Below are 14,586 nucleotides of genomic sequence, written 5' to 3'. Positions count from 1 at the left end.
GGCCTATCTTGGTCAGAGTATCGCAGGCTGAGAGCTCTTGTTTTACTAAGAGTAATAAATTTTGGCTAAGTTGTGTTTAACTAAGTTACACGGCCTGTCAATAGATTTCTCTGCTACACTTATAATGAAAATATATTTTTAGTAGCAGTGCCCGGCCTGATCGCAGACATTTTTAAAGGTATTTGGTATTTATTTACTTATAGATTGAGTGAACGTAGAGCGTTTTAAAACAAGCACGTTCGTTCCCGTTAGTCACTGTGACTTCAAATACTTCTTCTTAAGTACCTAAAAGAAGTTCTACGGGTTCAGTTCAGTTACTCACTTCGAACAGGCTTTTATCGCCAGGGCAGGAAAGTTTACTGCACTAGCGTTGTAAAAAAATGGTCATCATTATCTTTTCTAACGTTGTCTCGGCTTTCTGCCACGGTTCATGTGATCCATTTGGACCAAGGACATGGGACCAGAACTAATTTGTGGTACAGATACAGATGCCAAAAAAGAAAGATCTTGGCGATATGCCCCTACAGGCCTACAGTGTAGTACCTAAGGGTGTAATTTGTTTAGTAGATCATAATATACTTATGGTGTCGTATAGTAAAAAATAATATCAAAATCGTCGTAACAGGATTTCATAGTAACAATACTACCACGGACAGTATAACCTACCTGCTGAATTCATCTCTTTCCTTGCGTACATTTAACAAATTATGGGGATTAAAATTAAAGATTCAGATGTTCAAATATTTCCATTTTTCTCACGAGTAATGATTTTCCTGTTTATTACGGAAAATACGAAATCGGAACGGTAAATGGGGCTTCCATTTGGAGCATGTCGGTTTATTTAAATTTATTCTTAACTAATTTGGGGTCAAGATACCTTATAGTTTTATTGTTGATTCCTGTCTTCCTAGACGACCGCTCCTCTATCCATACAAAAGTAACCGTATAACCCGTAAATGTATAAACTAGATTACATTATACTTGGTTGTTACGACCTTGATTACTGTTACCTATTGCGAGTAACTTTTATTAAAATAGAAATAGGTTTATCATTTCTCAAATGTAATGAAGGCGCCTAAAAATATTATTAAATGTATCAATGTATCATACATATGTATAAAAAAAACTAAGTACACATCACTATACAAAGCATTAATTATTTTTCAGTACAAATGGTACTACTTTACTGCAATAATTAACAATTTACGTGCCTATGTCGAAAATTTTAAGGGCCGTTTTAGGTACTGTAAAACGTTGTAGGTACGATAAAAATATATATCTTATAATAGGCAATTCGCAAGCCGTGTCGATTTAAAACACTCCCTTCGGTCATGTTTTAATTTATCGCCACTCATTTCCTACTTTTCGCACTTGTATCGTAATGTACTATTAAGTGTCTAGTTATTATATGTGTGTAGTGTACCTAGATAAAGCAGTGTATGTCTGTACTGTACGTACATCATCAGCTCGTTTCATAAACCCACACTCGTATTTTAATGCGTTTCAATATTGAAGCAGTCACATAATAAATAAATGTCCATGTCTATGCTATGAACACACTACTTACCAACACATTATCATCCTGCCAACACAAGCCTCACACTCAAGGCCTAAAGAAGCCATATAACTGGCAACTAGTTGCTCTGCTGTATAGTAGTCGTGTAGCCGCTCGCTGTATAGTGAGGCTCATTTTTCACGAAAGCAATTTGTCGACGCCGTACTAAATTGTCATCCTGTTTCGGGAGTAAAACATTAGCGGAGCGTGCACGGACTACCAGGACAAGTAATGGTAGGAATTTAATAAGTTAGTAAACAGAGTTTATTAAAGTAGGAAAAATTAAACGTGTCCCAGAATGCATGTCTTTAATGAAAACATAGACGAATTTAACTTTTGTTTTCTTACGAAACTGTGAATAATTTTTAGAATCCAGTAATTTTATGATGAAATCAAATTTGAATACTAAATACTAATGCCAACGTTTTTTTTACGGTTTAATGACATTCAAATTTGATTTCATTAAAAATGCGGACGTTTTACAATTTGCAATAATGTTATTGCAAATTGTAAAACGTCCGCATTTTGTAAAAAAAACATTAAATAGTTAATTTACCACGCGTGGCGCTAAACCAGCCAGATACAAACAACCAAAGAGTTTTTACTACAACTTTACACCTACTTATAAAATACGAAAATACTTTTTCCTCGACCTAATATATTTGCTGAAGACCCAGCCCAGTCGCAGCCCTTCAACCGGCGGTGCCCTATATTTCCGGTATATTTTTAATTCGTTTCTTCGCATTCCAAGGTCCGCCCGTTTCGACAGCAACTGGGACAAAATTATTCACTAGTTCGACTTAGGGAAATTTGCACTGCTTATATTTTAGCAGCAATTTCGGCAGAATTTTTCTTCTAGTGTGATTGATATAGGTATTATAAGTCGGAGCAAAAGTGGGGATTATATCGTAGTAGTATATCACAGTAGGCTGTAGATTTTTATCCATAGCAGTGTAAGATTGTCAAAAAGCGGCCAAGTGCGAGTCAGACTCGCCCATGAAAGGTTCCGTATTTAGGCGATTTATGACGTATAAAAAAAACTACTTACTAGATCTCGTTCAAACCAATTTTCGGTGGAAGTTTAATGGTAATGTACATCATATATTTTTTTTAGTTTTATCATTCTCTTATTTTAGAAGTTACAGGGGGGGGGGGAGGGACACATTTTACCACTTTGGAAGTGTCTCTCGCGCAAACTATTCAGTTTAGAAAAAAATGATATTAGAAACCTCAATATCATTTTTGAAGACCTATCCATAGATACCCCATACGTATGGGTTTGATGAAAAAAAAATTTTTGAGTTTCAGTTCGAAGTATGGGGAATAGGGTGGAGCGAAATCCAAAATTCTTGAATATAGCAATGGAACCCCTCTAAAAGGATGTCTAATTTTTTATTATTTAAGGGAAAAATAATAATAAAAATATTGGTATATACTTTTAGCCCTCTACTATTCGATTATATATAGCAATATATGTATATTTTTAATAAATTTAATTTATGCTTATTTTTTTTATAACAAGTTTTATTCATTAAATAACATCTTTTTGTTACAGATATACTCGATTCCTATACTTATTTTTGTTTATAACGTATATTTTGATGACATGGTAAAACCACGTAAATAGAGGTTTTATGGAAAAGTCCCTTTAACCCAGATATTGTGCACAAATTGCAGTTTACAACTTATTACAGAACAGTGAAAACTATTTTGAACGTGATAAGATAATAAAAATACTACTAGTAAAAGTAAATATATGCCTAACATACGTGTGAACATGACCCAAAAAGGGCGTAAGCGACGCCGAAGGGCAAAATTTGACGCTCATTTAAACATATAAGTAACCCATTTTTTGCAGTAAAATGATACTTTTCGTAATCAATAACACCGTTACTTTGGCACAAGAACGTCTAAAAAAAATAACTCATATAATTTTTTTACACTGTAGCATTTTCCTTGTTTTCCATGAAATTGCTGTTTAATATGAAAGTTTGAAATTTTATTATTTCATAAATATTTAAAAAAGGCACAAAAATTTTGGTAATAACTTATTAAACGCTTATTAAGTATTATATAATTTCAATAAAATGTACACATATTAGTGAAATAGTATTTAAATAATTGATGAAAATTTACCTTTATTAATTTCTTTAGCGGCTGGGTAGAGGGCTAAAAGTAGTGTTTATTTTGAAACTTTATATAATCACTATAATCTACATGACAAACTGCAACTTTTTGTACCGGTTCCACATTGATAATCAAATTTTTATTTTTTCCCATACAACGACGCTCCACCCTAATGGGGAACCCCAAAAATTTATTGTTTTTTTTTTCTATTTTTGTGTGAAAATCTTAATGCGGTTCACAGAATACATCTACTTACCAAGTTTCAATAGTATAGTTCTTATAGTTTCGGAGAAAAGTGGCTGTGACATACGGACGGACAGACAGACGGACAGACGGACAGACAGACAGACATGACGAATCTATAAGGGTTCCGTTTTTTGCCATTTGGCTACGGAACCCTAATAAAAAATCGTGTAAAGCAGAGACGCTAGGGGCGCTACCGGCAAAATCAAAGTTCGCAAATTGCGGACATTTTTCTCTCACTCTATTTACGCCTTCATCGGAGTAAAAGAGAAAAATCCACGCAATTTGCGAAATCGGTTTTCGCGGCAGCCCCTTAGATAGATTTTTGTAACTTGACTCGCCTGTACCTTACCACAGAATAAATAATAGTACTAAGTAAAGAAGACACACTCTGTAACAAAACGCGTCTGTTACGATTAGCACAGATATGGCCGCTAGGTGGCGACCGCGCCACGCGCGTCTTATGGCTTTCCCTAAAAGTGGGGCCGAACGGATGTACTTTTAGCTACCTGTAGCAAAGCGACGAAATCGCGGAGTGAGACACGCCTGACCTTACCCCAGGTTGCCTTAATGTTTTTCATAGATTCTTACTCAGCTGTTGCGCGTCGTCTGTGTGGGCTATAGTAGTCACGAATAACTGGAATTTTCCCGCGGTCCCGCTCCGGTACATTCACAAGGCTCCAGTGCTGGTATTATTGAAATTCTCCGCTTGCTTTCGGCAAGTTACCTACTCTAAGAGAGACTGAGTTGTAGCAAACGATAAGTTTTATTGTGACTCCTTATAGTTTGTATCTTTACTACATACAGATGCGAAAGTTTTTGTACCTTAATTGTATCTTGTGTAGGAGGACCTTTCTAGTTCTTGTGTACTTTGCTGTATATATATGACACCGTAAGATTGTGAACCCGTTAGTTTATAATCTAACGTAGGTTAGGTTAGGTTAGATTATAATCTCCCTACCGTCAGTTTATAATGTAACTAGCGAGATTATAATATGACGAGTGTTTACAATTTTACGGTGACATATCCATAATGTTCAGATTTTTTTTTAAATCTTTATTTAACGAGCTTAGTCTAAAAGACGATGCCGCTCAATAAAAATACACATCAAGAAATGCTCTTACAATAAACCTTTTAAAAGCTAAACAGAAGTGTTCAGATATATGTTTAAATATAGTCTGTTACAAAGGATCACGTCCTCTCTTATTTTATTTATTATACAGGGTGTCCCAAGAAGTAGTGATATACTGAAGCTGGGAGGTAGAGGACCTAGAGGGCTATCTGAATCACCCCCATGTATGTTCAGCGATTTTTCGTATTTTCGGAGTTATGATTTTTTTTTAATTTTTCACCTATCGCCGAGTACGATGAGGTTTTTATTTATGGTGACGTGAATTATTGCGGTAGATGCTTGATTTTTTTTGTGTGCTACGCTGATAGATAGGCCAATTCAGTATGGTAACATTTACTATCGTTAGATCTTTGAATGGAATTAAAAAAAAAATAATGCCAAGAAAGATAAAATTACCCAGTATGTTCACAACTTCAAGGGCGCTTAGAAAAATAAAACATACTGGGTAATTTTATCTTTCTTGGCATTAATTTTTTTTTTAATTCCATTCAGAGATCTAACGATAGTAAATGTTACCATACTGAATTGGCCTATTTATCAGCTTAGCATACAAAAAAAATCAAGCATCTACCGCAATAATTCACGTCACCATAAATAAAAATCTCATCGTACTCGGCGATAGGTGAAAAATTAAAAAAAATCATAACTCCGAAAATACGAAAAATCGCGGAACATACATGGGGGTGATTCAGATAGCCCTCTAGGTCCTCTACCTCCCAGCTTCAGTATATCACTACTTCTTGGGACACCCTGTATAGTCTTACTGTGAAATTGTAACAAATCCTTTGTGAGCTTGTAAATACATTTTATTATTATTTATGTTTAAGCTGGTGCCCTTTTTTAACCATTGACGCTTTTTAGAATTATGAGAATGTTTTTGTATTTTACCACAAGAATACACTTAACTAACCTAATACCAAAGGACGACAGAAGGTTTGTTTGAAATGAAATGTTTTCCCGTATAACCTCAAAAGTAGCTAGTGGTACCTTTTTTCCTCCAAAATTCAATCCGAGTAATTACTTATGCATTGTATTATTGTGTCGTTTACATAGTATTATTCCGCAATAGTATATAATTATCATAGGAACCCATTTTGGAAGAAAATAATAATTACCAGTAGGTACTTTTGAGGTTAGAAAAATTGAAATCTTAAAAATAAATGGGGTAGGTATACCAATATTATGAGGCCAATAAATTATTATTAAACTCGATTTTAGGACTTAAATTATGTTGTAGTAAATAAGTAAACCTACACACGAAATGTAGACAAGCGGAGCAAATGAATTGACAAATTAAGTCTAATCACAAAACTAGTGAACGATGAATGCGTGTTTGATTATTCCGTTACATAAATTATGTCACAGGGGTGTACCGTTGAGTTCACAAGTGTTCAAAATTATGTTTAGAAAGTAGTAACATGGGAAGGTGTCAAATCTAAAAGCCGACCGGTAATCATTTTGTTTCTAAGGGGTTTAAAATATTAATAATTCGTTATTAAATTGTACAACGGGACTTAATCGCGTTTCTAAGTTTTAAGATTTTCCTCCGACGTTTCGAGGACGGCGTTGTCCCCGTGGTCTCGGAGAAGACTGGCTTAAGTTGACATCAGCATCTTCTAACCGCGCGAGTTTTTCGAACTACCAGTCAAGCCAGTTAAGCCAGTCTTCTCCGAGACCACGGGGACAACGCCGACCTCGAAACGTCGGAGGAAAATCTTAAAACTTAGATAGGCGATTAAGTCCCGTTGTAGAATTTAATAATGTGTAAAAATCGTAAAAGTTTAAATCAATATTAATAATTCGATTTTTAGTGATTAAAAAAAAATAACGCGCTCCGGTTAATACTCAATATTTAATATCATTACTGTATAAAAAGCAACATTCTTAACTGTACATTAGTGAACCTTATTACAAAAGGCATAAGGTCCACCGATTGCGGGGGATGGTACTATAAACAATACTCTGAAGTATCCTAAAAGATAATTTTTAGACATAAAAAAAATCAAAGATTAGCGAAATTCATTACTACCGACGATGGTACTTTCATAGGATTGATTTTTTATTCTAAAGATAAATTTCAGTTATTTTTGCTTATTATGAAATAAAACTATATTTATAAACGGATGATATCGCGTATAAAATGAATTTGAAATACATCGCGACGTATCAACCCTTTGCAGCGTTCGTGGTCAACGGGGTTCATTATACGCGATATAATCCGTTTACATAATAGTTTTATCTCATGAAGAACTATTGCGGTAACCGTAGACAATATTATTTAGTTTAGTTAATAATAAGTATGCTTTTTCGACGTAACTATCCCCACGCATGGCTCGTTATTCCCCCGAATACGGAGCCCGTACGAGGGTTCCGTACATTTTCACATCGCCTGCTTTCATTAATCTTGCCATGCATGTCAAGTGACGTAGGCAGTGGAGCGAGACGCAATTCTTTCAGTCTCGCTCGCTGCCTCAATGACTGGAGTAAAAGAGACGACTGGCTGCTTTTATTCCCTTTTTTGGAGACATTGTGATTGTGATTATTAATAGTGGCACAGAATAACTAATAGTAATAGTGGCTTAGAAGGGTTACTTAAAGTACCTACTTAAAGTGTGTATCTTTATTGCTTTGAATTCACTCTTTGATGGCACCAGTTAGTGTTTATTTTCATCTCGTGCGCGCTTCATGTAAAGAAGCTGCGCAATGATTCTCTAGTAACTAGAAGATAGCCGAGTTTGGAGACTAAAACTAGTTTATATGTTACAGTTTACTTAACATACATATTACTATAAATTAGCTTCTTGCAGCCAAGCTTTCCGCCAGTTCATACTTGACCATAATAACTTCACGCCCTCAGTTGAACGGTAAACTTTTGTAACACCAGCCGTAACTAAGTACCAGTGGCGGCGCGTCTATAAAAACCGATTCCCACCGGCTTCCCTGTTTTTGTTTTTGCAGAGTTGTAAAGGAAATATTAATATGTAAGCCAAATTAGCGCTTGCGGCTTGCCTATGGATATGTTCGACGCGCCGCCACTGCAGTACGTACGCACTAATTCCAGTCCGTACGCACCTGACTAAGTAGTTACCAGGAGACCGATGAAGGTACTGTTGCTGCTACTGATCAGGAGTTAGCGTTCACATGTGCATTTAGATAGTTTTATTTCTATACATGTATTGGTGCGAGCGAGACGTATGGGATAGGGGTATTATATTGATGACAAAATATAAGTTTGACTTTACCTACAGTAGTCTTCATAAAGAGCTCCTGCCTTTTTTATTGCTCTTGGGTGTAGGTAAATCGGATTTTGAACGTTTAGTATTAGGTAATAAAAGTCAGGCTTTTAGGTGACATTAATATTAAAAAGAAAACATAAAAATAATATTAATTCAAATACTTATAATAGTTAATACTACTACTACTTACTAGTTATAATTTATGAACGTTTAACTTTCACATTTCTAGAACCTAAAATGAATTTGACAGTCTTGTATAATACTACCGACACGGCCACAATCGCAGCCGTGGCTATACTAAGTATGGCAAGTACTAGGTCCACTTCGTAATACTCTCGCCAGCCCATGTTGGCGGCCGGCGCGCGCAGGTGCCGCCCGCCGTGCCGCAGCACGTGCTCCGTCCACCACACCGCGCGCTCCAGGGGGCTCATCGGCTGATCCGCCATCAGGGATCTCAGGCGCACCACGTTTTCGCGGTATCTGAAAAAAGTGGTTTATTCTAGTAATAAGTCAGAATCGGGCTTTGCCAAGACAGGTAATGTCAATAAATCCAGATATTACGATATTAATACGTGCTATAAATAATGTGCGGGCAAATCGGTGTGCGAATGCATTACGTAGCACACGAACTAATTCATAATGGGTGCCTACATTCCGCCTTGCATTAAATAAGTGTCAGCTGGTTTTTTATATCCCACCGGGTCCTTGTCAAAAACTTTGAAAAGATTTTGACGATTTTCGGTACTAAAGATTTACGTTACGGCAAAAGTCACGGAGGAGCGTTTTACAGAGGAACTCACCTAAATAAAACTTCATTACGCCAATACGCTGAAAATTGCATATCGAATAGTGCTAGCTTAGGTATGTGCAGGTACCTACATATCCTTACAATGTAAGTAATTATTCAGATAAGTCTATGCTATTCGATTTAATCTGTCCGTTTGAATTATCACATATTTACTGTCTGACAAAGATATTTACCTACTTAAATACTTATCTGTATCTATATTAGGCAGTGCTAATTACAAAGTATTGAAGTATAATTGCAAGTGGAAAATCTTACGTTTTATCTTCAATAACAGTTTGAATGGTACTCTTAAATGTTTCTTCATCGAGATCGGGGAGGTTTATTTGCTTTCCAATTTTGTGGTGCACGTATTTTTCGACATTGTACCACTGGTCACCGAACATTGGAATGCCCACGACAGGAACTCCGGCGATAATTGTTTCGTCTGTTGACTGCAAGCCTCCTTGTGTGATAAACAGTTTGATTTTTGGATGTTCTGTGAAAAAATAATTAATATTAATTCTACAAAGTAGATATAGTTCAATTAATAACATGACTATGTACAACTTGTCGAACCACTTGTAAAAAGCGCAGAATGACAGAATGACCGTCCTTCTGGTCCAATTCGAAGAAAATCGTGGAATGAACGTATCGCGCACAAGTCAGGAATATTTTCAATATTTTGTAGCAGACTCACTTAAGAGGTCAGACTGGGGAAACCATTTTGAAATCCTGATGTTCTTCGTCCGTCCGGGAAGCTCGTCCTGGTTCCATTTCCAGAGGACGTCGTAAGGCAGTTGCGAAAATACGTTTATGATGCTTTGTACTTTCTCTGGGGGTAGCATCGATGTGTCGACGTTTGAACCGAAACTCAGGTAGATCACGCCGTGCTCGGATGAATCGAGGTACTGCTGTAAGTCCTAGAAATGAATATCAAGTAAATTATTAAGAGCCAACAGGAATGGGAATTTCTCCATACAAACGGACTCGACTGTTTCGTCCGTGGTATTTGAAGCTAGAGCAATGATTTTTTCAACACAGATTATTATTATTTATATCTGTGTCGGACGGTTTTGCTTTTTTTGATATTTTAGTTTTTTAAGGCACTAGAGCCCTTCTTCACACATGGCCAAAATGGCCTAATTAAATATGCCGCAATTTGAGGCGTGGTATTCAAAACTGATATCAGTTAGCCAAAAAAGCTAAACAGTCCGACACAGATAATTTCATAATCATTTAGATTTCCAAATTTGGTTACGATTGGTCAAGTTTTGGAGGAGGAAACAGTCGAGTGCATAACCTCGATTTTAGAGATTTTTACGTAGGATTTTTCGCCTCGGCTGCAGTTGTCCTTATCGCACTAATTTTAGAGGCGGGGTCAAGTTTCTAAATACGTACACAGACAGAAAAGTGATGGGTAATAGTCGACATTTAATGTCGATAATCTAGTCATGTGAGAAGTTATCGATAAACCATAACAAAGTCCACTGATATCCGGTAGGCAACAATGTTTTTGTCGTCAAAATGCAAATTTATGTGCGAGTAATGTGGTTTGGTGCCTAACCACCAAGAGGATTTCAAATTCCAACTATGACAAAACACCATGGGCATCGTCATGGTTAGCGAAATCCTCTTTACCGCAAAATTTTGGTCAGTCAATATTTTTCATCTAGGACTGCTGGCTTAGTTCCAATTTTAACTGTAAAATAATGTCATGTTATGATTTTGTATGTTTTTTTTTTGTTGGCTCAGTCAATAACAAGGAAGTATATATTTGTATTATAATTGAGGCCTACTTATCGTATGACTGATTGTTAAATTGTTACATTTTTATATTGAGGCCTTCTTATCGTGGGTGTGACTGATTGTTAAATTTAGTCGCTGTCATATTACTCGTTAGCTTAATCTGACCTAAATAACTATAAGTACATATATTATATATGTATTAAAAATATATTTAAACCCTGTTGATGCGGGTATCAATAACCGGAGTGGCCATGCAGTTTTGCGACCGAGTGTATGTACCTACATACCTGCGGCAACTTCTTCTTTGGAGTTTGGTGTATCCCTCCAATATGAACGACGCCGGGGGGCACAGGCCGATTGCCCTCCCAAATAGGATGAATGTTTAAAAACAGCATATCTATATTATTTTGCAGCTCACTCAAAGCTGGAGTGTCTTCACCAAAAATTCTCCAAACGACAGTATTTTCTTTTAATTCTACGTTTTTATGTAGATTTTGCATACTGAATGTATTATAGTATAAGCCAACCTTTTCCCAAAGGCATAGGTTGTATATGCGTGAATTCATTACATCGGGGTACAGTAAAGGATGAGTTGGTGCTCCAATAACTTCGTAATTATCAAAAAGAGCACCCAGTGAACTCACAGCTATAACTGGTGTTTTAATGACATGTGAAAACCCAAGAGCTTGTCTAAAGCAAGCTTCTACTAGCAGTAAATCAAAAGTATCGTTTTGGTTCTTGATTATATCCTTCACTTCAAAAACTGACGTTTGCTGTTCGAATATGGTTCTGATTGCTTCACTGAACATTTTGTATTGTGAACTGAAGTCATTTTGTTTCCCGTTGTTGATTTTTGACATAAATTGTCTCCAAGTTGCGTAAGATACGTCGTGTACGTCGATTTCCCTCAAGTTTTCTGGCGCTTTTCCTGTAGGAAACGCAGGATCGGGTGTGATCACTACCACCTCGTGTCCGCGACGCGCGAGCTCTTGTGTAAGGGGTCTGAACGGTAGTTGGTGACTTATTGACGGAGTTGGAAATACGGCCAAGATTCTTGCGGCATCTAGGCTCGAACACACTAGCGCGCACAAGCACACGAAGTCTCTCAGTCGCGACATTGTTATCACTGTAGCTTGATAAATCAGAGTGCTACTACGAGTATATATTTACACGCGACAAGGTCATTGTCATGTAGTTGTCGAGCTTAGATGACTCGCCGAAACTGTTTAAATAGTTAGTGCGTTATCATCATTCATTAAGTATTAGTAAAGTTGGCAAGCTACCGCTAGTTTTTCGAATCGTAATGGAAAAATATATATAATAGGTAGGTACATGATCTTTTTATTGTAACGGATATATATGACGTACGATCGGCAACACGGCGACACAAATTACTCAATATGATAAAAAAAAACCTAAAATTAATTGCTCTAGACTGGTATTGATAAGGTAACCGGCTATACATACAATATATAACTGCTTGGTAATCATGACTTTTGTAAAAATATTTCCTCATATCATCATCACACTTCGACGGAGTGACTTCGTCCTTGAATTACAATTCAAATAACGACAATGATTAAAGTTGGTGCCTTCAACCCGGTTTATTAAGGATTACATGTATGTCATTATGACGAATGACATAATATAGCGTGATCAAGTTACAAGATGATAAGGGGACAAAGTATCGACATTGATAACTACTGACTGAAATAAAACTACCATTTTTAGGGTTCCGTACCCAAAGGGTAAAAAACGGGACCCTATTACTAAGACTTCGCTGTCCGTCCGTCCGTCCGTCAGTCTGTTACCAGGCTGTATGCTCATGAACCGCGATAGCTAGACAGTTGAAATTTTCACAAATGATGTAAGTATCTCTGTTGCCGCTATAACAACAAATACTAAAAAAAACAAAAAATGTAAGGGGGGCTCCCATACAACAAACACGATTTTTTTGCTCTATTTTTTGTTGATGGTGCGGAACCCTCCGTGCGCGAGTCCGACTCGCACTTGGCCGGTTTCTTATTATAAGTACTTACAACAAGTTTGATAAGGAATATTCTATTATTTATAAATTTCTTCATTTTATAATAAGTTACCTCAAACGCGAATGAATCAAATCTTTATTTTTATTCCAGTTAATATGTTACGTTTGAGTAAATATTTACATCACTATTATTATACTACCTTTGACCAAAACGTAATACATATAAATATGTAAAAAATGCATGGAGACCTTATGAATCAAATTCATTCATAAAGTGACCGTGCAGTTTTGTGGCTGTGTGTGTGTACTGTGTACATACCTGCGGCAACTGCTTCTCTGGAGTTTGGTGTATCCCTCCAATATGAACGACGCCGGGAGGCACAGGACGATTGCCCTCCCAAATAGGATGAATGTTTAAAAACAGCATATCTATATTATTTTGCAGCTCACTCAAAGCTGGAGTGTCTTCACCAAAAATTCTCCTGACGACAGTATTTTCTTTTAATTTTACGTTTTTATCTAGATTCTGTATAGTGAATGAATTATAGTATAAGCCAACCTTTTCCCAAAGGGACAGGTTGTATATGCGCGAATTTATTGGATCAGGGTACAGTAAAGGATGAGTTGGTGCTCCAATAACTTCGTAATTATCAAAAAGAGCACCCAGTGAGCTCACAGCTATAACTGGTGTTTTAATAACATGTGAAAACCCAAGAGCTTGTCTAAAGCAAGCTTCTACTAACAGTAAATCAAAAGTATCGTTTTGGTTCTTGATTATATCCTTCACTTCAAAAACGGACGTTTGCTGTTCGAATATGGTTCTGATTGCTTCACTGAAAATTTTGTATTGTGAACTGAAGTCATTTTGTTTCCCGTTGTTGATTTTTGACATAAATTGTCTCCAAGTTGCGTAGGATACGTCGTGTACGTCGATTTCCGTCAAGTTTTCTGGCGCTTTTCCTGTAGGAAACGCAGGATCGGGTGTGATCACTAACACCTCGTGTCCGCGACGCGCGAGCTCTTGTGTAAGGGGTCTGAACGGTAGTTGGTGACTTATTGACGGAGTTGGAAATACGGCCAAGATTCTTGCGGCATCTAGGCTCGAACACACTAGCGCGCACAAGCACACGAAGTCTCTCAGTCGCGACATTGTTATCATTGTAGCCACCATAAACCAGAGTGCTACTATATATTTACACGGGGCAAGGTCATTGTCATGTAGTTGTCGAGTTTAGATGACTCGCCGAAACTGTTTATAGTTTGTGTGTTATCATTAAGTAGGTATTAGTAAAGTAGGCAAATTACCGCTAGTTTATCAAATCGGAGTGGAAAAAAATATAATAGGTATAGGTACATGATCTTTTTATTGTATCGGATATACGAGTATATACATACAGGGTGCCCGGTAATTAGTGGATAACCTTCTACCCACCGACAGAGCACCTTAGGCTGGTCCAGAAAATGCACTTTTAGGTCTAGTAAAAGTTTCGTGGTTTTCGAGATAATCGAACTTTTCTGTCTTTTTAATTGGAGCTAGCCATATAAATATACGTACGATCGGCAACACGGCGACAGAAATTACTGAATAATATCTGGGAGACCGAGCTTTGCTCGGAAAAGATATAAAAACTGGCCAAGTGCGAGTCGGATTCGCGCACAGAGGATTCCGCACCATCAACAAAAAATAGAGCAAAACAAGCAAAAAAACGGTCACCCATCCAAGTGCTGACCCCGCCCGACGTTGCTTAACTTCGGTCAAAAATCACGTTTGT

The 14,586-nt window shown here is 36.9% G+C and overlaps 1 protein-coding gene across 1 annotated transcript; it reads right to left on the bottom strand.

Moving 5' to 3' along the window:
* Positions 1-8,493: 8,493 nt before the first annotated feature.
* Positions 8,494-13,979, bottom strand: LOC134651104 (UDP-glucosyltransferase 2-like). The gene is made up of 4 exons (XM_063506101.1): positions 13,134-13,979; positions 9,779-10,001; positions 9,358-9,577; positions 8,494-8,774 (listed from the first exon to the last, which is right to left on the bottom strand). The coding sequence occupies exons 1-4, from the start codon at positions 13,971-13,973 to the stop codon at positions 8,495-8,497; spliced, it is 1,563 nt and encodes a 520-aa protein (XP_063362171.1). The 5' UTR covers positions 13,974-13,979; the 3' UTR covers position 8,494.
* Positions 13,980-14,586: the final 607 nt, after the last annotated feature.

This window comes from Cydia amplana, chromosome 9, assembly GCF_948474715.1.
Source record: "Cydia amplana chromosome 9, ilCydAmpl1.1, whole genome shotgun sequence".
Taxonomy (NCBI): domain Eukaryota; kingdom Metazoa; phylum Arthropoda; class Insecta; order Lepidoptera; family Tortricidae; genus Cydia; species Cydia amplana.
Note: the sequence above shows the minus strand (reverse complement) of the source record. Positions and strands in the feature narration are given on the sequence as shown.